This window comes from Gobius niger (genome assembly GCF_951799975.1).
Source record: "Gobius niger genome assembly, chromosome: 13".
Classification (NCBI taxonomy): domain Eukaryota; kingdom Metazoa; phylum Chordata; class Actinopteri; order Gobiiformes; family Gobiidae; genus Gobius; species Gobius niger.
Genome location: NC_136864.1, coordinates 6,196,188 through 6,222,783, shown reverse-complemented (window position 1 = coordinate 6,222,783; position 26,596 = coordinate 6,196,188). Strand labels below are relative to the sequence as shown.

General features: G+C 41.2%; 2 protein-coding genes across 3 annotated transcripts in view; both read right to left on the bottom strand.

Moving 5' to 3' along the window:
• Positions 1–5,036: 5,036 nt before the first annotated feature.
• rps8a (ribosomal protein S8a) lies at positions 5,037–8,396 on the bottom strand. Its single transcript, XM_079569249.1, has 6 exons — positions 8,333–8,396; positions 7,535–7,641; positions 6,887–6,986; positions 6,218–6,393; positions 5,464–5,593; positions 5,037–5,188 (listed from the first exon to the last, which is right to left on the bottom strand). Exons 1-6 carry the CDS (start codon positions 8,334–8,336, stop codon positions 5,079–5,081), a joined length of 627 nt encoding a protein of 208 aa, XP_079425375.1. The 5' UTR covers positions 8,337–8,396; the 3' UTR covers positions 5,037–5,078.
• A 9,641-nt stretch (positions 8,397–18,037) lies between these two features.
• Positions 18,038–26,596, bottom strand: part of hectd3 (HECT domain containing 3) — a 28,884-nt gene continuing 20,325 nt past the window's right edge. The window contains exons 14-22 of one of the 2 annotated variants that reach the window (XM_079569713.1): positions 26,348–26,461; positions 26,153–26,242; positions 25,404–25,543; positions 23,778–23,844; positions 23,117–23,246; positions 20,810–20,884; positions 20,648–20,729; positions 18,341–18,412; positions 18,038–18,263 (exon numbers count right to left, since the gene is read on the bottom strand). In XM_079569713.1, coding sequence (XP_079425839.1) covers positions 18,179–18,263; positions 18,341–18,412; positions 20,648–20,729; positions 20,810–20,884; positions 23,117–23,246; positions 23,778–23,844; positions 25,404–25,543; positions 26,153–26,242; positions 26,348–26,461 — 855 coding nt within the window. In that variant the 3' untranslated portion in view covers positions 18,038–18,178. Of the gene's footprint in view, positions 18,264–18,340; positions 18,413–20,575; positions 20,730–20,809; positions 20,885–23,116; positions 23,247–23,777; positions 23,845–25,403; positions 25,544–26,152; positions 26,243–26,347; positions 26,462–26,596 lie in introns of those variants that run through there. The other variant, XM_079569712.1, reaches the window with a different exon arrangement.

Here is a 26,596-nt window from a genome sequence, read left to right as displayed (position 1 = left end):
GGAGTGTCCACCACAGTGACCTGCCGACCCAGAACATCAGCGCTCTTACACTCTGCGTCAATGCTCACAGCGTTGAACCCACAACTGGTCTTGAATGGAGGATCTGAGCCCAGGATGGAGTTCCCAGAGGAGCTCTTTCCAGCACCAGTCAGCCCAAGCAGCACCAGGCGCATCTCCTGTAGATAAGGAGGAGGCGCAAGAGCCAAAGGCTCACGTGCTGTAGGAGACAGGAATGAAGAGTCAGACACACCTCAACCTTTTATAATCACGACCCACCAGTATAACTAAAGGTGTTTGTTACCCCACAGGGCACACTATCCATTCAAATTACACTGGTCATCAGCATTTGTGGTTGTGTTATGTTGTGACAGTTTTATTTAGTTAGTATCACCAAAACTAGTCGCAGCAAATACACAGACAAGCCTGTCGTCTGGGCCACGGTCTGCTGGAGAGCGCGAGCATCCTGCCTCCCTGACTTTTCACACTTAAGACAAAAGGCCAAAGACCTGTCCTGAAACAAAAGCCTTCTTTTCTTCGTCTAAAACCATGCCCTGATTGTATTGGCATCGCAGATGTCTGCTACTCATCTGCATAAACACACCAAACTGCCATGGTCTTTCCTGCTGTGCTGTTGTGACCTATGCTATATAGCTGGATCAGAGAGTTTGCTCCTCAGAACTCTGATGCACTGCTTTTGTGCGTTCTCCGTATATATGTATTAAACCTCACCTTTTGACTAAGACAACATATCTCTAAGCTTTAATAAGTAAGAAAACCCACAACAGTTATCCCAAATTATCATCAACACAAAACATCAGAGATGTTTGATGTTAGATGGTGAAAGGACACACTTGTAGAAGACGGCAGGAGTTGGTCAATCTTTTGGAGCAGCAACCGGACCTGCTTCTGTCCCCAGGCCATGTTGTCAAACACATGGTGTCTCTGTCCAAACATGCTGTAGATTTCAGGCAGTGGACTCTCATCATCTTCAGAGATGAAATCCTCCTAAGCCTGCCCCTGTAATAACTCCATATCATCAACACAATTGTTTGAAGCTTTGACGGCTTTTCTTTTCTTTTTCTTTTTGTTACTCAGTGGCCATAGTGGTGAGGCCTTTTTTCAAACATTTCCTGCCAATTTGTGTTTTGCTCTTCACAATTGAATTTTGTTTGCTTATTTGACTATCATTGACAAAAGTCGGCTGCAGCTTATGTTATATAGTTATATAGGAAACATTTATGTCATATCTGGGGTTGTCTAAAAGTACCTCTAGTGCGGCTCCATAGGTGAAGAGCAGCAGACTGCGGTTCATGCCATCGTCTCCCAGCACCTCCATGATCTTCTCCAGGCCTCTCATCTGAACAGAGACTCTGTCCACCTTCAACACCACCAGGAACACAGTGGGCCGACGGCTGTGGAGTAAATGCTCACAGTGCTGTTTGATTTTCTGCAGGGCATCCGGGTTAATCAGAATCCCCGGGGTGTCAAACACAGACAGCTGTCGCCCGTGGACTGTCTCAGTGGCCTCACAGATATTAGTGGTCACTGGTTTGAAGACAGATCGCCCCAAGATGGTGTTCCCTGAGGAGCTCTTCCCCACTGCTCAGTTCCCCAGAAGAACCACCGACAGGCTAGACATGTTGAAGCTAAAGACACACAGTTAGTGTTAGAGGTGAACAATATGACTGTTTAAAAATAAATATATTAAACAAACACGAGACTCAGCTTGTTCGGCTTGTCTAGATCACCAACTTTGATAACTGAACTCCGGGAACACAAGGCTTACACAACATGTGATGCACGAGACACGTCATCCACAACTTTGATAAATGTCATGATAAATGGTTTCCAATTGGAAATCCATGTCCTGAGAGGTGACCCAATATGTTGTGTTCATGTTACAGAATTCTATCTCATTTGGAGCAGGTGCCAATACAACTCTATGGGCACAGGGCAGAAACAATTTTTCACAGAATTTCTAAAAAGAAAATGTCCAAATGTTTTCCCTGATAATTATTTGATAGATTGGACTCACAAACCTGCCTCATTATTCTCATGGCTGACAGTTCTTTCTACTGATCAACATCACAACATTTGTCATGAACTTATACAGTAAAAAATGTTAATGCTAAACCCTGATACACATTCAAACACCAGGTACTATAATGAACTTTTGAAATGGTTTAAATAACAGTTAAACAATAGCGTTTCCTTGAAGCATTTTTCAACATTATTAAAGTCAAATCAGTCAGAAAAATCTGTTTTAATGTATGTTGTATGTATGTGTATTCCTTGCCTCCATCCACAAAGATGTATGTAACCTGGTAGAGCTGTATCTCCCCACCACCTCCTCTTTTTGTTTATGTTTGTGTGCGCTGTGGGCATGTCTTGGTGTGGCAGCACAGGTGTTGGGAATCAGCTCAGGGAACACTCTATTTAAGCAGCAGGCACACACCACTCTGTCTCTCTGGTTACACCTGTGCAGGTAACTCACAGCAGCCCTACCGTTCAAAACAACATACCTTAACCACTTGACAAATACCTACCGTAAAATGAGTGTATATGTGACTAAGCCTCTCTCTGTGCCTCTGGTTACACCTGTGCAGGTGTGCGGAAGGGGAAGCTACGGGCGTGGCCCTCTGGAGAAACAGCCCAGCAAAGCTTCGCATCACAGCTGCCCGGTTTTGCCAGTCGGACCACCAAGACCGACCCAACTCCTCCATTGGCTTTCCCCTTCCTGCCTGTTACGCACACCGCACTTTTGGACTAATCCCCCTTTTTTATCCGACCTTTTAAGCATTTTAACTTTTTGGAATAATAAAACTTTCTTTTAAAAACCAATACCTGGCTCTGCGAATTTCGTCCACCCACTGGTTGTCAGACAGAACTCTTGGCGTTACATGTATGTGAATGCAAACTGTAGGACAGCTAAAATGAGTGAATCAGGCCTTACCTTGGAATACAGGGTGCAAGGTCAGTATTGTCTCTTCAATTCAGAGCTGCTTGATCTTCACGTTCTAGATGATCGTCTCTCCCCTTTGTTGCTCGTGTTGTGTTTCTCACAGTAAAAGAAGTTGCTTTAGAATAACATTGACAAGATGCCCGTGTGACAAAGGCACAACTCGGCTTGATAGCCTTTGGTGCACTGTTGGCGCGTAGAAGAATTTTATTGAATTGGAAGGATGCACATCCACCTGTATATGGACACTGGGTTAGGGATGTCATGTTCTATATACAACTAGAAAAGATTAGATACACAACAAAGGGTTCTGTCCAAAAATTTTATGACATCTGGAGACCTTTCCTTGCTCGGTTTGGGGATTTGGATGCAGGGGATATCACTGTGTAATGTGCATGATCTATTACTGCATTGTTTATTATTGCACATTTTGTATTGGGTCTGGCTGGCTGTGGGTGGGGGGTAGGGTGTAAACATAAAACCTCAATAAACACACCTTGATCAAAAAAAAAAAGAATAACATTGACAAAACAGAAACAAAAAGGGTGGGATGGGCCTGGGTCATATGACACAGCTAGCCATAACAAAAGTACCAAATGGAATGTCAACAAGTTTGACATCAACCTGAAAAACATATCATTTGTATGATGATTTGAACATTTGTCAACACAAGTTGATAAACTTCAGGCCTTAGGTATTTGACAGGCTTTTTAGAATCCCTGATCACCCTCCAATGGTTCTTAAAGTTTTTTTTTTAGTCAAGACCCCATTATAAGAGCCACTTCGCTTCCTTCATCAGATTTCCATTCATACTACACAGAAAATATGCCTACCATATGACCTGGACCCTAAAATTATCTTGTGTGACCCCAAGTGAAGAACCACTGCTGTAGATTGCTTTAGTCGAAAAAAACATCTGATGCCCTGGCACAAACTAAGCGCAGCCAGTTAAGTAACCTACAATAGCATAAAACGAGACACTGCAGCTGAATTACTGTGTTCATATAAAGATATTTTAATTTTATACATGATTCAATCCTTCATTAAAATGGCCAAAATTGCCTATAATTTCAGTAACAATAATTTATGGCTAAACCTAGTTCAAATGTATTTGGCCCATGGCCATGTGTGTTAACTGTGAACCTCTGTCCACAGCACATCTGTGGGTGAATTATAAAAAGTCCAGCTTCCAGAGACTAGCTCGAAAACCTTCGACAGACCGGCGCAAGTGAATTTCATATCTGCTTCATGTAAACACTTGCTGCTGCTACGTGCTGTTTTGAGAACCCCGTTCATGGATTTAGCGCTAACCCACATCTTACCAAGATTTTTTCACAGGGGAATTTGGATATCTGGTTTTGTTTTCAAATGCTATTTAAAATGAAAGTGTAAAAATCTAAATCAAATTTTGCCTTGTTTTTGATTGATGGGAGAAACCCGACATCGGAAGCAGAGGTGTGGAGAAGCCCAAATATTTACTCAAGTCACATTAAGATAATTTTACTCAAGGAAAAAAAGACCAAAAAAAGGACCGAAAGATTGATTCATGTGAGAGACAAAATGTGAATTGTATTTACCAAGAAAATCAGATTAAAACAATCAAATACACTTTTTGGCATCAAAATTCAGATTGGTCACTTAAGATTCTCAGTGGCAAATATATTTTACCCAAGAGATACTTTAAAAGGTGTATCTTTAATGTGGCTTCCTGGTTTTTGATCCATGTCCTAAAAGCCATTAGGATGGTAGGTAATGGTGCTACGCTGCACACCCAAGCATCCGCTGGGTCACTTAAGGTGAAATATATAAACTTTAAGTTGCATAGTGCACCTTCAATAATACTCAGGTAGACAAAGTACTGTCTGAAGTAAAACTATTTGCAAAATTACTTACTCAAGTACATGTATTTGAGTAAATTATTGAGTACAACCTGCCTCTGATGGGGAGAGACGCGCAAACTTCATAGAATGGCCTGCTCAGTACGTCTTGCTAGTTCAATCTGCTAACTTTGTACAATACGCGTTATTGGAAATCATTTAACATTATAAATATTTGATAAATGACAGTGAGACAGTCGTGGGACGTTTGGATTTTATTAGCGTATCAAACTGCTGTACATTTATTTGCCTTTCTTGGCCTTGATCTTCCTCAGGTAGAACTCCAGCTCTTTGCCCTCGAGGACGTAGCCGTCAGCTCTGCCGCACTGGCCCGGTCTGGAGGCGATGCAAGCTGCAGAAGGAGGATATTAAAGTCAGTCGAGAAATTGTTACATGTAGAATAAAGCTCAATACTAAAGCCATCTTGAAAATCATTACTTTATTTCTTGCAGTAAACAGGAAATGTCTCGTCAAAGTAAGTCAAATAGTACAAAGTAAAATATTCAGCGTTTTATCTTTCTCAGAGTCTTATCTATCACCACTTGCATTCAGTAGCAGAACTGGACAAGTTATCCTCATTGAAAGACAGTACATTAATTACTGACAATGTTTTAAGTGAAGTCTTACCGAGAAGTTTTCCCTGCTGGAACTGCTCCTCCAAGAGTGTGCTGATCTTGGCCGTCTTTTTACGCTCGTCGTATTTCTTTTGGGTTTTCTTCGACCTTTTCTTGTTCAGAACCTCTTCCTCCTCAGGAGTCTGTAGTAAACAAGAAATGTCTCGTTAATGTGAAATTCAAACTATGCAAGCAAAATATTCAGCTTTAAGTTTAATCTTTCTCAGAGTCGTAGCTATCACCACTTGCATTCAGTAGCAGAACTGGACAAGTTATCCTCATTGAAAGACACATTCATTTTGAAGACTAGTATTAAGTGAGCTGAATCCCATCTACAATACTGTCACAACTTGGGTCAAGTGGGAAGCAGCCATTTTGCAGTCGACTTCTCCTAATTAAACTCTTCACTTGTGTGAGGTACAGCCACAAGCAAAAATATCTCTGAATTTGATTAGCCTTTTATTATTTATTATGGTAAAAGTAGAAGGGAAATTTGTAGTAGCTGCAGGTTTTTAAACAGTTTTATCAGAGTGCTCATTTACAAAAAAAAAAAAAAAGGACTGCCCTGGGAGTATCTCAATCACATGTTTTTGATCTCCTAGTGAATATTTATAAACCAATGCAAATACACTATTCATTCCCAATATAATGTAGGGCAGAAAGTTTCAAATGGAGTAAATGTTATCCTAAAAACCATAGCAGAAAACTAGACAGACAAGTTTTAAGTTATTCTATTTAGTTAAGCGTCTGTAAAACGAAGCACGCACCAGTTTGGCTCCCTTCTTGCGTCCCAGAGGAGTGGCGTAGTGGGCCTCGTACCACTGTCTGTAGGGCAGAGAGTCCACCAGGACGATGCAGTTCTTCACCAGAGTCTTGGTTCGGACCAGCTCGTTGTTGGAGGCGTTGTAGACCACATCAATGATCCTGGTTTTACGTGTGCAGCCTGAGAGGGAAGACGAGATGTCGGTAAGGCTTTCTTTCAACTTCAGGACAGTGAAAAGTCTGGAGTTATAGCATGGCTGGGCAACAATTTATTTAAAGGATTTAAGATTGCTTGATTTGCAATGCTTGAAAACAGCAATTGAGCATTCATTTGAAGATAAAATTTCCTCCTCTGTCATACATTACCTTTTTGAATCAGTGGATTGAGACAAACTAAATTTCACTGCAATGACATGAAGTAGAATTGTCAACAATCTACTGAATCAAGCAGAGATGTATGGCTTCATTGGCTTTAGTTTTTTTTCTTTTATGCTTTCAAAATGTAAGGAACATGCCTACACAATTTTGCATGAAAGTAGTGTAGCCCAGGCCATTGCCGATATGGTATTTCTCAGGGTCAAACTGTCGTCACTTGTACTCCGTAGCAGAACTGACAAGATTATCCTCATTGAAATGCACCCACAATAATACAGTAGACTTCTTTAGCTACTTACACTCAGAACCCCATGAAAAGTTTCCGACATCCAGCCTCAGAGCTCTGTACTTCTTGTTGCCGCCTCGTACCCTCACTGTGTGGATACGACGGGCTCCAATCTGAAATTACAGAGCTTATATCAGAACAGATCTTACCATTTTACAAACATCAGAAATCTCTCGCTTGATTGCGTGTCAGTGTAACTATGACGATCCAAACATCGGTAAAGCCTAGAGCTTTGAACCAAAACGGCTCAAAAAGACCAACCTAAGGCATTGTTTTCATCACTCACGCAGCAAGGCATTTGATCATGACACACGGCAGGTAAAGAGAAATAAAGGTGTTAACTGTAGATCACTGACTAGCATGCATTGTATGTTAGTCAATGTATTTAACATTTTCACATGGACATAGCAGATAAAGCCATTTGTCTGGAAAAAGAAACCTATAGGGAGAACTTTGCAGAATGAGATTAACCTGCTTTTACAATTGCCCAAATGCAACTATTAAGAAGCATTTGTTTCAACATTCATTGGATTTATATTACAGCTTATTGGGTCGATAGGACCATTCATTTGAATCCAGATAAACGTTTTAAATCTCAATTGAGGAAAAAACATTTGCCTGCCGTGTCTCATCTCCATCACTAAACTACTCAGTTCTTTACCTTTGTATTTGCAGGGGGCCGCCCGAGCTCATACTTTCTTTTCTTGTGGTAGGGCTTACGTTTGCCACCGGTCTTGCGGCGTTTATGCCAGTTATCCCTTGAGATACCTAGGATTAAAGACAAAACAGTCTCAGTATATCATACATTTCAACAGGATAAATACAAATGCCGTATTTGAGATGCTTGAGCGATCAGTTCTCCAAGGTAGGTTGTCCGCATTGGAAATCGGTTTCCGCAAAGTAAATTTCATCATTTCACTCAAGCAAAACAAAACCACGCAAGCATAATCGTGATATGGATAAGACAGCGTTTTTGTTTACTAAAAGGGGGCAATTTGGCCAGAGAAAACAAATACCATGCAGAATAACGAGGACAGCATGACAGCCTCACGTCGAGCTAACATGCTATGCTAAGGCTAGCATCACTTCAGTAAAGGCAGCTTTAATTAGCAAAAACAGCCTCGCAAATGTAGGCAGTAAAAAGAAAGCAAAATGGGAACAATGACCAAATAATAAGTCAAAATACACAACGCAAATTCGTAACATTCTCGAGCACGCTTATCCTTACTCGGCAGCTAACAACCTGGCTAACTAGCGCAGCCATCTTGGAACAGACAGGCATCACTGGGATATTTGCACATAAAAATACAAATCTACCATAATTCACACATTAAGAATGAGGTTGTATTATCTGAATAGTGTTTATCTATATAGTGGCAAACCATGATTAGCGTATTCCTTGGTTAAATCGTCAGATGGACATAGATTCTCCGCGGGATCCGAGCATGAAAACACGTACCCATTCTCAGGCGCCGGCTAGAAAGAGGAACCGTAGAGGCTCATGGGGAGGTTTGAAGGCGCACGATCCCGCGATATTTCCCCACAGCGAGACTTGGATTACAAACAAAATAATTTTTTTTTTTCTTATTTAGCACATTATGGACAACTATGATTACAATCTTCACAATATTGACGAAATATTTTTTTTTAAATATTTTAAAAATCGTATTAAATTATATTAACCTCTTAACCCCAGCCTGAAAAAGAGCACATTTTCTCATTTTTGGCTTTACCCAAATCTAAAAGTTCTTGAAAAACGAGTGTCTAAATAAAGTAAAGTAAGTAAGTGCTTTATATGTAGAAATAAATAGTGACAAAAACAAGACAATTGCAGCCAAAAAAAATTGACAAAATGCAACAAAAAATTGATGAAAATGCGCCTAAAAACAGACAGAAATGCAATTAAAAAGTGGCAAAAATGTGACCAAAATGCACCAAAAATACGACAAAAAAGTGGCAAAAAAGCAATGCTTTTAATTAGTGGTACAAAAATGTATCTAAAATAGCCCTAAATTGGGCTAAATCATGTGTAAACTGTGTTGTCTGGAAAACTATCATTTCTTTTCTATGTTGATGTTTTATGGATTTATTTTGTCAACCACTCCTTTGAGAACAGAGGTTAAAATCGTATCTAAAGAAAAACGTTGGTTTGAAAGAGGAGTCAAAGAAGCAATTTTTGTGAAGGAGAATTCAGGGAATGGCAGACTTCAATTTCACCTTTTCTCCACTGTACAACAATCTTTTCATGGAATTTATATAATTTCTGTGGTTTCTTTATCAGATGATAAGATGATGTTTAGAGGCCACTGGATGTGTATCTGACCCACACAAAGCAGAAACTTAACTGAATTTGAGTTAGCATTTAGCTCAGAGGACACTTTTATGTGCTAATTTGCATCCAAAGTAAAATCTCAAAAGGTCTGTACATTCATTTCTAACTAGGTTTGAGCTAAATCATAGTAGTAGTAGATGGGTCGATGGGTTGACAACAGCTGAAAATATCTGGATTGTTCATAAAATGTGATGTTTGATGGCTAATGCTAACGGCTATAGGAAAAATACAATGATCAGGCTAACAGACTCTGAAAAGTCTCCTGGACAAGCCGACTTATTGTCTGTCTGCATATGTTAGGATCAAACGCCGCTTCTCCTTTGTATTTCTATAGTCATAAAAGGCACTGTGATGGAAAGTAAAAGTGCCGCTGGGTCACTGAGAGGTCAAATACGCAGCAATATCAATAAAAAGTTGTAAAAGTAGAAATTGTATGCAGCGGTAGTGATGTCTCTTTGAATAATCACCTTGGTTTACAGTGTATCATGTGTTTCTCAGTCTGTTGAAGGAGTGAGAGGTGAATTGAGCGGAAACGTGACCAAATGCGTCTTTAAGCTCGGCGTGTCAGTCCTCAGCACCAGGAGCGGCTCAGACCTCGTGTTCCAGGTGATTCTGGGAACTGGAACCGTCAACGGAAGTAAGTCCCTCTCTGCTCCGGCGGGACGGGGGGAGAGCAGAGGGTTGTGGGTTAGATTCCAACACTGATCAATACAAATGTTACTTCTTTCTCCACAGCTGATCTCGGTTCCCTGAAGGAGGATTTGAAAACCAGCCCTTTGGATTTGTCAAACCCTAAGGCGCCCCCGACGGTCCCGGGACGAGCAGCGTGCCCCCACGGATGACTACTCACTGTCTCCCTCACAAAGACTGTAATCAAATTTACTAACTTTAAGTAAAAAATGAACAGAATAAAATCTAAATTCTCAAAAAGTCACTCTATTTCAGTCGTCTTTAATGGACAAATTAATTATAACATATGTATATATATAGGACCCTGAAACGTGTGCTGATTATGAAGGGCAATTATCATATCTTTTGTAATAAAACTTCAACTACTGTTTTGTGTGTGTTGAAGTTTGTTGTGTGTGTAACTTATGTGGGTGTGGTTAGTTAAACTTTCTTGAAAGTCAGCAAGGCCAGAGAGGCCTGGATGCTGGAGACGGACATGAGTCTGGGCGCTCACAGGGCCGGGTGGTTCCGCTGTTTGGGTCAGAGCGAGATTCAGCGGTCGCAATAATAATAATAATTTAATATTTATTTAGATTCCCATGGGACAAGGCCTCGTGGAAGACCCAGGACACGGTGGTGGGACTATGTCTCCGAGCTGGCCTGGTGTCGCCTCGGGGTCCCCCCAGAACAGCTGGAGGAGGTGTGTGTGGATCGGGAAGTTTGGGCATCTCTGCTGAGACTGCTGCCCCCGCGACCCGGCCCCGGATAAAGCGGAAGAAAATGGATGGATGGATGGATAGATTCCCATTAGCTACTCAATTAAGCAGCTATTATTCCTGGGGTTTCCATCTGCTCTTTAAACAATAATTTGAACCCTGAACATACTCGAAAACTCACAGAAACTGTTTCGCTCTTGAGACGAAACAGTATCTGTTTAAATGTTCTCCTAAACTTTAGAAACGCTAAAGTTGCAAACTGAAGCGCTTCGAACAAACATGAGCAACACAAGGAAGTACTTACAGACCATGTTTATTGATTTTTAATAACCTTAATAACACCTTCAAGACACGGCAGAGTCGTTTGTATTTGTATTTTGTATTTATTTATTTTAAAGGGACAATGCATTTACACAAATGTAGCGGACAGTCGGGGGCTCCCTCCCAATCATTGGGTGAGGCCTCTTTAAATCTCCCCCGCGCCTGGCACTCATTCTCGACTGCTGCTGGCTGGTGACAGGTGTGTTTTTAACTTCTCCCTCGGTTTTAGGATTTTAATGTTCATTTATCCTTCTGAAATATTTTGTTTACATTCATTGTATTTCGGTTTTAACGTTTGTTTCTGTTTTTAATTGCAGATTTTAGCCTGCTACTGTTTTGTTTAGAGTTCGTTTTAGGGTTTATTTTGGTTGAATTTGAGTTTATTTTTGCATCTCGTAGCTTTTTAAACCCTTTTAGCTCTGCACTAGTTTTGTATAGCAGTCCCTGGGTCTTTTAGTCTTTAGATTTCAGTTCCCTTGGATGTGCTTGGGTGGGGGATTCGGCCCGTTTTATGTTTTGCACTTGGGATTTTTGTTATTTAGTGAGTGTGTGCTTGTGAGTAGCACTTTCCGTTTTGTTTGGGGTGGGGCTCCCCCCTCTCAAACCATTCATGTTTGGTTATTTTCTAACGTTTATCTGTGTTTCAGATTTCCTTTGGTTCTGGCCCAGGGGCTGCAAGGTTTTATTTGTGATTGCACTTTTAATTTTGGCCATTTTAATATAAATTTTAATCATAGAAATAAATCCTTTTTTAATATTGAATTCCTGGTCCTAAAATAAACTTTTAACTACATATTTTAAAAGCACTGTCTGTGTCTCCATCTTTACAAATCCGTATCTGCGTGTCCTTTGGTTTTATCCTGATTTATGTTTTGGATTAATTATTTTTAAGTACCTCAGGTCACACAAAGTACAGTATACTTAAAATGGAGGCTACACACCACACGCCACTCACTCTGCAAAGCATCAGTCCTCACCATCTACTCTGCACATTCACCCATGCACTCACTCACACAGTCCTAAACCTTCTAAAACCCACACTTTCCACCCAATAAAGTTGTTGACGTTATGTTGTTTGCATTAAATCGTCCAGATTTTTATTGTTTATGCTCTGCCGGGCACCGCCTTTTTCTGTGAAAAAAGGCATTGCCTGTTCATACATAATGTCTTAGTTTGGTGAATCCTGTCTGTGTAGGCGCTCAGTCGTACAGGAGTTGTCCATTTGTCCAATCCTAAAGGCATGATGATCCATTCTTGGAATCATGACTTTATGATTCCAGATCATAAAGGCATGAGCTTGACAAACCATTGGTGCTTTTAAACGTCTAAATTGTCCTCAATGTAACAATATTCACCTTAGAACGTTCTTGAGTCATCTACTGTTCTCTGTAGGTGAGGTGTAGAACGTTTCACCTCTCATCCAAAGGGCTTCGTCAGCGAACTGAAGTTTCAGCTCAGCTCGTAGACCAGATATAGACCACTACATATAGGGACTGAGCCAAGCTAGACTCCTCCCAGTGATCTATATCTTGTCTACAGGCTGAGCTGAAACTTTAGTTTGCTGACGAAGCCTTTTGGATGAGAGGCAAAACACTCTACACTTCAACTACAGAGAACAGAAGATGACTCAAGAACCTCTTGAGTGAATATTGTTACAGTGAGGACAATTCAGATGTTTTAAAAGCACAAATTTGTTTTGTCCAGATCATGCCTTTATGATCTGGAGGTCATATGAAAGCATTAGTTTAAACGGGACGGCTCTTTGGACCTGGGGTTTTTGTCCTTGATCTTGAGCTGATCCATTTCGCTCTCCATTCCGATAGCTTTCTCCAAGCACAGTTCCGGCTCTTGTTTGTCACAGAGCTGCTTGAGTTCGCCCTGAACGGCCTCCTTTGCCTTACGAAGACCATCTCTCCTGTCTTCCAACTCGAGACAGTTCTGTTTCACGATGGCCTGCTGTTCCAGTTTGGCTTTACCTTGTTTAATTTCCTCCTCCAAAGCTTCTGTCTCCATTTTCAGACCTGCCATCTCGATATGAAGTTCTGACGCGTAGTCGACACTCCACTGTGGTTCAATTTTACTGTTAATCTCCTCCAGTACATCTTTTAGTGCCTTGTTTTTGCAGCAAATGCCATGTTTTTCTGCCTTGAGCTGGAAAGCCTCTTGTTGCCTTTTCCGTCTCGATTTGGCAAGTTCAAGCTTGTGCTCCAAAGCCTCTGTCTCGCTTTTCAATGCAGCAATCTCCATGTCGATGTCGCTAGCTTTTTCCAAACGCATCTCGTTGGAAGGCTCTATTTCCTCACAGAGCGGCGTGAATTTGTCCTGAACGGCCTCCTTTGCCTCACAAAGACCATTTCTCACATCATCCATCTCGCGAACCTGCAGTTTCATGATGGCTTCCTGTTCCACTCTGGATTTAGCTTGTGTTGTTTCCTCCTGCAACGCCTTGATCTCCTTCTCAATGTCCTTAGTTTTTTCCAAACACATCTCTTTGGAAGTCTCTGGCTCTTGTTTGTCACAGAGCTGCGTGAGTTCGCCCTGAACGGCCTCCTTTGCCTTACGAAGACCATCTCTCCTGTCTTCCAACTCGAGACAGTTCTGTTTCACGATGGCTTGCTGTTCCAGTTTGGCTTTACCTTGTTTAATTTCCTCCTCCAAAGCTTCTGTCTCCATTTTCAGACCTGCCATCTCGATATGAAGTTCTGCCGCGTAGTCGACACTCCACCGTTGTTCAATTTTACTGTTAATCTCCTCCAGCACATCTTTTAGCTCCTTGTTTTTGCAGCAAATGACGAGCTTTTCTGCTTCGAACTGGGCGCTGCGGACGATCAAAGCCTCTTGCCTTTCCAGTTTCGTTTTGGCAAGTTCAAGCTTGTCCTCCAAAGCTTCTGTCTCGCTTTTCAACGCAGCAATCTCCTTCTGGATGTCGCTAGCTTTTTCCAAACGTATCTCGTTGGAAGTCTCTATTTTGTCACAGAGCTGCTTGAGTTCGTCCTGAACTGCCTCCTTTGCTTTACGAAGACCATCTCTCATGTCTTCCAACTCGAGACAGTTCTGTTTCACGATGGCCTGCTGTTCCAGTTTGGCTTTACCTTGTTTAATTTCCTCCTCCAAAGCTTCTGTCTCCATTTTCAGACCTGCCATCTCGATATGAAGTTCTGAAGCGTAGTCGACACTCCACCGTGGTTCAATTTTATTGTTAATCTCCTCCAGTACATCTTTTAGCTCCTTTTTTTTGCAGCAAATGCCATGCTTTTCTGCCTTCAACTGGAAAGCCTCTTGTTGCCTTTTCCGTCTCGATTTGGCAAGTTCAAGCTTGTGCTCCAAAGCCTCTGTCTCGCTTTTCAATGCAGCAATCTCCATGTCGATGTCGCTAGCTTTTTCCAAACGCATCTCGTTGGAAGGCTCTATTTCCTCACAGAGCGGCGTGAATTTGTCCTGAACGGACTCCTTTGCCTCACAAAGACCATTTCTCACATCATCCATCTCGCGAACCTGCAGTTTCATGATGGCTTCCTGTTCCACTCTGGATTTAGCTTGTGTTGTTTCCTCCTGCAACGTCGCGATCTCCTTCTCAATGTCCTTAGTTTTTTCCGAACACATCTCTTTGGAAGTCTCTGGCTCTTGTTTGTCACAGAGCTGCTTGAGTTCGCCCTGAACGGCCTCCTTTGCCTTACGAAGACCATCTCTCATGTCTTCCAACTCGAGACAGTTCTGTTTCACGATGGCCTGCTGTTCCAGTTTGGCTTTACCTTGTTTAATTTCCTCCTCCAAAGCTTCTGTCTCCATTTTCAGACCTGCCATCTCGATATGAAGTTCTGACGCGTAGTCGACACTCCACCGTTGTTCAATTTTACTGTTAATCTCCTCCAGTACATCTTTTAGCTCCTTGTTTTTGCAGCAAATGACAAGCTTTTCTGCCTCGAACTGGGCGCTGCGGACCATCAAAGCCTCTTGCCTTTCCAGTTTCGTTTTGGCAAGTTCAAGCTTGTCCTCCAAAGCTTCTGTCTCGCTTTTCAACGCAGCAATCTCCTTCTGGATGTCGCTAGCTTTTTCCAAAAGCATCTCGTTGGAAGTCTCTATTTTGTCACAGAGCTGCTTGAGTTCGTCCTGAACGGCCTCCTTTGCCTCACAAAGACCATTTCTCACATCTTCCATCTCGCGAACCTGCAGTTTCATGTTGGCTTCCTGTTCCACTCTGGATTTAGCTTGTGTTGTTTCCTCCTGCAACATCGCGATCTCCTTCTCAATGTCCTTAGTTTTTTCCAAACACATCTCTTTGAAAGTCTCTGGCTCTTGTTTGTCACAGAGCTGCGTGAGTTCGTCCTGAATGGCCTCGTTTTCCTTACGAAGACCATTTCTTACACCCTCCAACGTGTGAAGCTGCTGTTTCAGGGCGGCCTGCTTTTCCAGTTTGGACTTGACGTGTTCAATTTTTTCCTGCATTGCGCATTTGTGATGTTTCAACTTTGCGATCTCACATTCGAGCGCTGCATATTGCTTCTTTGAGGTATCTTGCTTCGCTCTCTGGCAAAGCTCTGCATATTCCTTATCCTTATCCTTGTTCTCTTCAAGTAACTGACTCTTTTCATATTCTAAAGCAACACGGTGCTCTTCTGAAGCTGTTTGACACTTCATTGCCTTGGCCTTTTCCTGGTCCTTTTCTTCCCAAAGCCTGATGAAGGTCTGTTCAAACCCGGAAAAAGATGTTTGCTCGAGTTTGGATTGTTCCGTCTCCCTTTCTATGAAAATCGTCATGTTTTTGTCTTGGACGGAGTCTTTTTCTCCATTTGTCGACCTGGCAGACTGCCGCTCTCTTTCCCCATCATCTTTGGGCAGGTTTTCCAAAGTCTCGGGTGCAGGGACTTGGCAAATGTCGCCCAGGGCTGTATGTGGTCCGTTTCTTGTGACAAGCTGCATTTCTTGCGTCTTGCTCGTCATTTCCTCGTTCAGGGGCGGGATTTCATCGTGCAGGAGGCGGTTTTCCTCCTGAGGCTCACCCAGGCCATGTGTGAAGTTCTCAGGGTCCACCATTGCTCCCCAACACTCGATGATGGTGTTTCCAAGCCGGGAAGAAGGTGTTTGGTCCTGTTTGGATTGGTACTGCTCCGTTTCTAGCTCGTTCATCATATTTTGGTCTTGGACGGACTGTGTTTCTTCCAAACTGCCTTGTTCTCCATTTTGCGACCCAACAGACTGCTGCTCAGCCCTTTCCTCATCTTTGGGCAGGTTTTCCAAAGTCTCAGAGGCAGGGACTTCGCAAACGTCGCCCGGGGCTGTGCTTGGTCCGTTTCTCGTGAACCGCCGCAGGACACGCTGCGTTTCTTGCATCGCTGGTTCAAAGATGGCTCTTAGCTTGGCGATTCTGTCCTTTGAGCTTTCTTCCACCTCAACACTTTCCATTTCAGAGTCAGACATGTCTGACTTCCCACTGTCAGACCGAGACTCATCCAGGCCGTGTGTGAAGTTCTCAGGTTCCACCTTTTCCCCATTTTTGACAGACTGCTGCACCCTTTCTTCATCCTCTTTGGGCAGGACCTCCAAAGTTCCCTCGGGAGCAGGGCCTTGGCAAACCTCGTCCGGGGCTGCGTTTGGTACGTTTCTCGTGAACCGCCGCAGGACACACTGCGATTCTTGCATCGCTGGCTCAAAGATGGCTCTTAGCTTGGCGATTCTGTCCTTTGAACTTTCTCCCACCTCAACACTTTCCATTTCAGAGTCAGACATGTCTGAATTCCCACTGTCAGACATGGCGTCACTAAATTTATCCCAAATTAATCTAAAAACACACAGATACTCACAGTAATCTCTTCTCGCGCTGCAGAGAAAGTGTCGTACTGAACTGGATACAGCGCTGGGAGTGACTGTTCTGTGACTTCGACCAATCAGATGCAGCGGAATGCTTGGTCTGGTTACTAGGCGACAGGCGCGTGCACGTGATGTCATGGCGTTCTGAGCTGTTTGATCGTATGGAATGATGATGTAACCGCCCATATTTGGTCATGTTCGAAAGAGAAAAGACTGATTTTTCTCCCATTTCTTCCCCATTATTTCAACAAATGCTGAAACATGAAAGTCGCAGCGCCACCTACAAAAAGGAAAATACATTGTGCCTATGGGGGCGGGGCCAACGTCAACTTTGTCGTAGAGCGACGCTATTTGTTAGACATTTCTCATGAGACGAAACACTAAAATTCTTATCGTTGCCATGGTGACGGCCAGAGCATAACATGTTATTCTAATGGGACGGACACATAAATCTCCCTTTATACAAAATTACAGCGCATCCAATGCTGTTTGTGAAATAAAAAAAGGTTGGAGCTACTATTGTTTACATGGAGAGGCTTAAATGTTGTTTTGATGTTTACCGACAAAGATTAACGGCACATTAAAGAAATAAGATAGGAACACAACGTTGTGTAGGGTAACAGAGGAGCAGGTGCACGAGGGCCGTTTAATGCCGCTTGCGGTTTTAATTTATATTGTAGTTAATTTCTCTACTGGGTCACAAAGTTTGATCTTTTATTTATGTTTAGTAATGCACTTGCAGTAATTTGTACTGTGTGCTGTTGAATGAATGCCGGTTTGCTGCTCTGAGGCAGCTGTTCTATTATCTGTGTTTGTTCGGCAGAAACCGTCCTCATTGTGCTTTTATCTGCAACAACCCGTGTGTGCTCTGGATCAGCCACGAATCTCTAAACAGTACAATCCTTAGTCTTTCATGAAATATCGAAGGTTTTCATACCTAGTCCAAGGCATTCAACTATTCCATGCTTTTCATCAGCAGAGAGATCCTTTCTCTTTCCCATATGTCTTGAAAATGGACGTCTGCTTAATAATGTTTAACGCCCTTTTTCAGTAGTTTCTCAATTAACTGGGCTTACCTGACAAACTAATTATGTCAGGTGTCTGAGATTGATTTCACTGATTCAAAGAGCCCCATACCATCCATGAGTTTCATTGAAAAACGTTTTTTTTTTTACCTTTATGACACTGAAATGTCATTTACATACAGTAATAATTTGCAACACAATTTAACAAACATGTTTAGTAAGTGAGCAAACATCTTCACTCTACTGCACCATGTTTTCTAAAAAAAAAATCAACACAGAACGGCACATTCTCGTTTCCAGTATTATTTTATTATACACAGCTATGGTCGTCTGTCATTTGTGTGGATTTGAAGTTGTCGTCGTTCCAGTCGAACAGCGTTTAGTGCAGGTTAATAAAGATCATATAATAATTGGACGTAGAAGCAGGAAGCAGCTCACTCCTCCCACGGGCTCATGTCTGTGTCTATGGCCACACAGTTATACGCCGCGTAGCGAAGTTTCTCCTCGCAGACTTTAGCGCTGGACAAAGAGAAGATCAAAGAAATATTAGCGCAGGAGTCGCCAGTCTAGAAACATGCATAATGAAGAGTGTTTACTTTGGATAATTGGGTAAATAAAAAATGCTAGAACAGGTGGAGGACTGAGGGAGGGCATCTGATGTTTCTGACCTGCAAGAAAAACAGTAAAAATATATTACAATCAATGCATTTAGTTTATTTGTATTTCTATTTAAATAGGGGGTATTATGCTTTTTTCAATCACATAGCACCAGTCTATAGCACAATACAACGATGACAAAACCTTCTGTTGGTCTGTAACTGCAGTAAATTAGAATAACTGCCTTGTATAAAATTGCTCTCTCAAAATGGCTGTAGTGAATGTCTTGAAATAGGCCTCTGTCTCTTTAAGAACCTCTGAGCCTTTCCGACACGCCCCCTCCACACGCTGTCTGTGGGGAGGGGGTTCTGCTGAGGAGCAGTGGTTGGTTACTCGGCTGGTGACGAAAGCTCGGAGGCGTCTCCAGGAGGTGGAGGCGTTCCTAGGAGGACTCAGGCAAACCTATCCCTAAAATGGCTGCCATCAGAGTTTTTACAGATTACTCAAAAATACGTGAATGTGCCAAGGCAACACTTCAGGCATGTTTTTAATGAGGGAATGACATAATAACATGATGTAAAGCTTGAAAAAGTTGATTTTGCATAATACCCCCCCCTTTAAAGTGCGTATGACAGGTTAGACGCCCATGTCAACAGAGCAGTTATATTCATTGCTTATAATAAACCAAGGAAAGATGCAGCAGGTGATAGGGGAGAATCGAATTCAGTGGAATCAAATCGAAACTTGCGGTCATTTGTCTTGTTTTCATATAGAAAATAAGGCATTTTACGCCTTCAGGGAGGTGACTGCGGAATCCATGGGCCAGTTCCAGTCGACTGAAAAACAGCTTCATACACAAGGCCATCGCAGGCCCGGATCTCCAGGGGTGCAAGAGGATGCATTGCAACCTCATTTTGAAATGTTTGCATGGTGAGAAACTCAATTTGCACCCTTTTGAACCTCGTATGCACCCTCAATCAGATTGCTCTGGAGCCGGCGGGAAGCTGAACTCCCTGCCCTCCCTTCCACCCCTCTTCCCTCACCCCCCCGCTCCACAATCAAGGATGAGAGAAAGATAATTTCAAATCATTCACATGGTTTGACAAATAAAACATTTGAATTTGAAATTTGAATAAAATGGTCATAATTGTCGATATTTTCAGCAACAAAATCTAAATAATGGAGCCAGGTTTAAATGTATGGTTTCATTTTCTTTCTTTGTTGCAGAAATATTTTCAGATTGGATTTAAGTTTTTGAATAAGCGTTTTCTTATCAAAACTCAGGATTTGACTAAAAATTATGAAAACTGTCAAAAATGTAAAATAAAGGAATAAAAAAGGACTTGTGCATAATCAAATGGGGGGAAAAAATGTCAAAAAAATTAATTGCACCTTGCTTTTTGCAGAACAAAGCTCAATTAATCAGGCTAAGAATTAGACATTTGTTTCTTTGTTTGGGACAGTGCATGTTAATGAACAAGCCATCCCGGATTGTAGCCTTGGCCTAATTTCTATCCATTGTCCCCCCCCCCAAGGAAACCTACACTGACACGGGGAGAGAACATGCAAACTCCTCACTGAAAGCCCCCGTCCAGGTGGGAATCGAACCCGGACCATCGAGCTGTGAAGCACGAGCGCCAACTCTTGCAATCTCTAAGTATCTAGTATTAGTATATAGATATAATAAATACTTAGAGACTGCGAGTACAATGCAACAAACTTACACTAAAACAGACTAGATGCAAGTTGGTCATTTTATGCTCACTACTGCCACCTCAGGTCTAATGCGTAACTGCAGTCTCTATATTAAGCTCGTGCATGACGGCACTTGGGACCCGAAGCAACATCTTTTTGAGTGACAGTGCAGGATGTGGTGAACAGGTCTGGGCTCATTCTACACATTAGGACATTTTTAAACTCCGTATAGTCCCTTTAACTTAAAAAAACAACCTTTCCAAATACTGTTAAGTTCAAGACTGGACAGTTCGGAGTCTGTAGGAGTAAGAAAAGTGGAGATGATGTTGCAAGAGTGGAATGAAATGCACACGTTTATATTTCTCAAGTCTTTAGCCACTGCTGTCTCCCAAAGAAAAGTAATATTTGGAGCACAGATAGTACTAAATGTGTCAATACTTGTGAATTAATAAGCATTGGCGGAAAGTTGTTATTACTTCCTGGATATCTCTGGCTCCCTAGCAACAAAACATCGAAAAATACGCTTCTTAAAGGGCAGGTTTCGTCTTTTTTTTTAACTCTGACATTAAAAGTAAGATGTGAAGGGAGAAAACGAGGTAAAATCATCTGACCCTTGTTTGTCCGGATAAACGTAGATGGGCGCAGGAAGTCGGCTCCTCCCTGTGACGAACCGTAGAAACCTGCTACGATCCTCTGGAGAAATAAAAAAAGTAAAACATGACTTTATTTTTGCAATAGTTTGAACGTAATGTATGAACTGAAAATGAACTGACCGTTGGTGAAGTTTGATAGAGCCTCCCACAGATATTGCACTCGGAGATCACTCTGTCCCAGGTCTTCAAATCGGGCTGTGGAGACGAAAACATATTCAATAGATAATACATGGTTCCTAAAGTAGCAAATGTATTTATGTATTTATTTGATTGGGATAAGTGTGTACAATTTACAGCCAAGGCTTATCTGTAATGTTCTTCTTTGCTGTAATCCAATATTTTTAATGTAACAAAAGATTTATGTCGAGTTCATCTGTATAGATTTGTAACGAAACAGAGCAATGTGGGGAAATTTGGATGTTAAAAAGTCAAATATTTGAAATGAACTGAAAGAAAATTTACAGAAAACGTTTGTTAACCTCTTAACCTCTACCATAACCAAGCACACTTTCAGCTTTACCCAAATCTAAAAGCTTCTTGAGTGGAGCTCACAGCCTATACGTTTGTTAAAGGGGGGGTATTATGCAAAATCTACTTTTTCAAGCTTTACATCATGTTATTATGTCATTCCCTCATTAAAAACATGCCTGAAGTGTTGCCTTGGCACATTCACGTATTTTTGAGTAATCTGTAAAAACTCTGATGGCGGCCATTTTAGGGATAGGTTTGCCTGAGTCCTCCTAGGAACGCCCCCACCTCCCGGAGACGCCTCCGAGCTTTCAAGACATTCACTACAGCCATTTTGAAAGAGCAATTTTATACAAGGCAGTTATTCTAATTTACTGCATTAGAATAACTGCCAACAGAAGGTTTCGTCATCTTTGTAGTGTGCTATAGACTGGTGCCATGTGATTGAAAAAAGCAGAATACCCCCTCTTTAAGTGTGACGTCACGACTTCTGCTTCCGGGTACTAGCAGAACGGCAAATATGCGAGAAAAATACATAAAAAACTCTTAAAAACAACCATCAATATTTCTGAAACTCAGCAGAGTTACTGAACCTACTTATGTCTCAGTCTCATTAGCCAAAAATGCTGCACCTGCTGAAAAAAAAGTAATATTTACTAAAGTCACTACTTCCGGGGTTAGCGTAGCTGCTGCGCCGTTAGCATTTCTCTCCACTAACCCGGATGTAGCAATTTTGGTAAATATTACTCTTATAGCAGTTGGTTCAGCATTTTTGGCTAATGGGTCTGATACATAAGTATGTTCAGTAACTCTCTGTTGAGTTTCAGAAATATTGATTGTTGTATTAAAGAGTTTTTTGTAGTTTCTTACATCTATGAAGTAGAGCTGTGACGTCACCACTTAAGAAACGTATAGGCCAGTGTAGCTCCTCATTTGAAAGCTAAGACCTACAAAACTGGTCTAAGACTTTTACTCTCGTTGCTGCATTGTCGCTTTTGGTTGTATTTTTGTTTTGATACTTTTTATTTTTTATACACGTTTTTATTCTTTTTTGTCACTTTTTAGACCTTGTTTAATATCATTTCATTGTTTCTTTGACGTTTTTTGTTATCTTTGTGTCCCTTTTTTCATGTTTTTGTCGCTGTTTTGTGTTTTTAATTTAATTAAGTTAATTTTTTTGGTTGCGTTTTCCTCCTTGTTTTCGTCGCTATTTTTACGCTTTTTTCAAAAGCTTTTAGGTTTGGGTAAAGCCGAACTGGAGAAAATGTGCTCGGTTCAGGTGGGGGTTAAGAGGTTAACTTGCAGTGGATTTTGTTTTGAACCATATTTATTGTCATCTTGTAAAAGTTTAAGCTAATCAATGGGACTTGGTCATCTGCAATTTTAGACTTCATACATTTTATTTAGCTTTTAAAATTCTTAAAACCTTAAAAAAAATAAATGAAAAGTTAATTTTAGTTTCATGTCTTTTTATAAAGTGTATGTAAACATATGGTTCCCACTGTATATAAAAGGATCCCAAAAAAAAAGTACATTTGTTTTACTAATTTTTAAAGCCTTATAATGCACACTATATGAACAGTAGGTGGCGCCACAGACTAACAATAAGGAAGAAGTTTTATCCATGAGGGGGAATTCTGGCTCAATTTTTATGTTTTTGAAGCTGCAAACTTCTCTGATTACTTTGAGTACTCTACAGCAAATATAACGATACTTTATACTAAATTTTGACTGAGCAACGTTTACTTAAAGAGTTATGTTAAACCAGAGTTTATAAAGTACTGTGATCACCTGAAGAGGTATTTGGAAGGTTAGATACAGTGTTTCCTGAGGTGGTACTTGGTGGAAAAAGAGCAACTGTTTTAGAGTCTTCTGCCGTGGGACAATGCCGCTAATTTAAATTAAAAATGCCTGTAGTCCTGTAGATGCGTTTTGAATCATTCATTTCTTAAAACTCACTGAGTCGCTTGAGCGCCTCCACAGAGATCTCGGGGTCTCCGCACACTTTCTTCTCCACCTCCTGCCAGGTCAGAAGGTCCAGCACGGCCTGAGGGACCACCTTCAGCAGCCCTGCCTGCATGGCTGCCACCTGTCAGAGCAGACACACACACATTTAGGCATTTATATTAGGCATTATAAAGACTAAACAACTTTAAATGTAATTACATTCAGAGCTCATGCATCAAGTTTCAAAGGTCAAATTAAAAATCTTTGCAACTGCTGAAAAAAGTAATAAATAAACAAACTGTATGGAAATGAATGTAAGTCAAACAGCGATGAGCAAAATCTGAGAGATCCAGAGCTTGTATCTCTCTTCTTGAAGCAGATTGCGCATTTGTGACTAAAGCATCAAATGAAAAGTGCTTCAGTTTGTGGCCTTGGAGAGCTTTGAGCTGCGAGATGCTAAACTACAGAGGTTTTTTGGTCCATACCCTAAATCAGTGGTTCCAAACCTTATTTTCCTTAGCCTTGAAGTGTCACAAGGCTTCGCTGGCCCATCACTAAAGTCAAATATAACATCCTGTCTGAGCCGCATTTGGAAATGAAGGTGCATACACTTCTTCTAATATTGTAAAGTGTGTAAAAGTTGTCACTGTAGCTAAACTAAAGCAGTGCTGACCTGTTGTTTGCTCTCCTCAAGTCGTGTTTTCTGCACCAGTCGGATGAACTCACAGCGGTCCTCGTACCTGCGTGACAGGAGGAATCCTTTATAGCAGTTTATATAATAACAATGATGGCTTACACTTCTATTGCGCGTGTAAGCAAGTTTCTCAAAGCGCCATTATTCATTCACACCGTAAGCTACTGTCGTGGCCACAGCTAGCCACACGTGCTGATTGTTGTCACGTTTAACCTCTTACCACCCGCCTAAACCAAATGCATTCTGTCCTCTTTGGCCATTATATCGGTCTGTGTAGCATCTCATTTGAAAGCTAAGACCCACAAAACTGATCTTTCTCCTCGTGTTGTTGCTGTGTTGAGTCACCTTTTTTATGTTTTTTTAATTTTATTTTGGTCACTTTTTGTTGAGTTTTTGTAATTTTTTTGTTGAGTTTTTGTCAAATTTTTGCTGAATTTTTGTAATTTTTTAGTTGAGTTTTTTGTCACATCTTTGTTGAATTTTTGTCACATTTTTGCTGAATTTTTGTAATTTTTTAGTTGAGTTCTTGTCACATTTTTGTTGAATTTTTGTCACATCTTTGTTGAATTTTTGTCACATTTTTGTTGAATTTTTGTCACATTTTTGCTGAATTTTTGTAATTTTTTAGTTGCGTTCTTGTCACATTTTTGTTGAATTTTTGTCACATCTTTGTTGAATTTTTGTCACATTTTTGTTGAATTTTTGTCACATTTTTGTTGAATTTTTGTCACATTTTTGTTGAATTTTTGTAATTTTTTAGTTGAGTTTTTTGTCACATCTTTGTTGAATTTTTGTCACATTTTTGCTGAATTTTTGTAATTTTTTAGTTGAGTTCTTGTCACATTTTTGTTGAATTTTTGTCACATTTTTGTTGAATTTTTGTCACATCTTTGTTGAATTTTTGTCACATTTTTGTTGAATTTTTGTAATTTTTTAGTTGAGTTCTTGTCACATTTTTGTTGAATTTTTGTCACATTTTTGTTGAATTTTTGTCACATCTTTGTTGAATTTTTGTCACATTTTTGTTGAATTTTTGTCACATCTTTGTTGAATTTTTGTCACATTTTTGCTGAGTTTTTGTCACGTCTTTGTTGAGTTTTTGTCACTTTTTTGTTGTGTTTACATCCTTGTTTTCTTCTAATTTTTTGTGGCTGTTTTGGTGCTTTTTCCCCAAGAAGCTTTTTGATTAGGTTAAAGCAAAACTGGAGAAAATGGAATCCGTTCAGGTGGGAGTTAAGAGGTTAAGCAGTATGGCCGGGGCCAGGCACCTTTGACAGCGGTGCTACACAGAGAACGTCCCTATTCACCGACAGCGTTTCAATTACAGCAGATAAATAAGCAGTTTGGTTCCTGTTTGTGCGTAAAGTAGGCTTTTGTAAATGCAGCGCAATGTTTCTGAAAGATGAGGAGGAGAGAGAGACAGCAGGAGGGGACTGACAGCCTGCACCACTCACTCATTACATTCACCCCGGGCTTCCTGGTGTTTCCAAACAGTCTCCCATCCAAGTACCGACCAGGCCCTTTCCTGCTTAGCTTCCGAGCTCTGACGGGATCAGACGTGCTATGCGAGTGTTGAGATGTGACGCAGTGAAGGTGCTTCCGTACCTCACAGCCACGTTACTGCCGCCGGGGATCAGCTCCACCATCTGTCCATCGCTGAGCAGAGTGGTGTAAACCAGCTCCTCCCCAAACCTGAACTCAAACGTCTCCTGATCCATGTTCTCGATGCCCTCCAACAGGTTCACCTGAGCCACAGCAAAACAAGAGCTCAAACAAAAGGCCACGAAACTGGACTTTAAATCTGTGTCGAAACAGATTTATATAGAATTATGCCTCAGACGTTGTCAAAGTCGGTATTAGAGATACTGTGTAGTTTCTTCTTGTCGAATGTTGGGTTTTGTCCTGGGTCAGTCCATTTTTTTTTATACCTTAGTAAAGAGTTTGAGATCTTGACAGTTTTTGAAAAAGACAAATATTTTTCAGCATCTGTCGATTTATGAACAATAGAAAAGGAGTGTTGCACAGTGTTTCCCAACTTTATGTTTTTCATTTTTACTCCAAGAACCCCCTATCTCGAGGCAACTGATAATTGACATCTGATAATTATCTGAAAGTCTGTGATTAAATTTCATTGGAAAAAAAAAAAAAATCTTGACCGTAACTTTCCTTTGAAAATGATATTGAAATACTGCAGTTTGAACTTCTATTTTTAATCTGAAATAATTCCAAGTGGCCCCTGGTAAGTGCTCATATGGTCCCGGATACCCCTGTTTGGACACTGGCCAAACTGGCTGAGCAAAGTCATCTGAGTCCAGTCCAGTAATATGAGTCGAGTGTAGATTTGCATGTCTCACCAGAACAGAGTCCACAGCAGGAAAGTCCTTCGTCCAGCTGACCGTCTCTCCTGTGAGCTGTTTCCACACCAGACCAGGCAACGCCAGCACCTGGAGGAAGCAATAAGATATCAAATCCGATTTAATAAACTTTGTCCTGTAGTGAGTGATCGTTGTCTCCGTGTTTTAGAGACCAAACCGAACGCAGCGACTCACCAGGAAGTCCTTCCCTCTGAGAGCGGCGCCCATGAGCTGCCCGATCCACTCGTACTTCTGAAACTCTTTACACGACGGGTTTGGGACGTAATAATCTCTGGCTTCTAGATTTCCCTGTCGAAGCATGAACGGGTTTTAAATCATCTTTACATTTGATTCAACATAAACAAGAATACAGCCGACAGAAGTCATACAAGAAGTCATACACCCATTTTGAGTAAATCTTTGTGTAGTAAACTAGAGATTCCT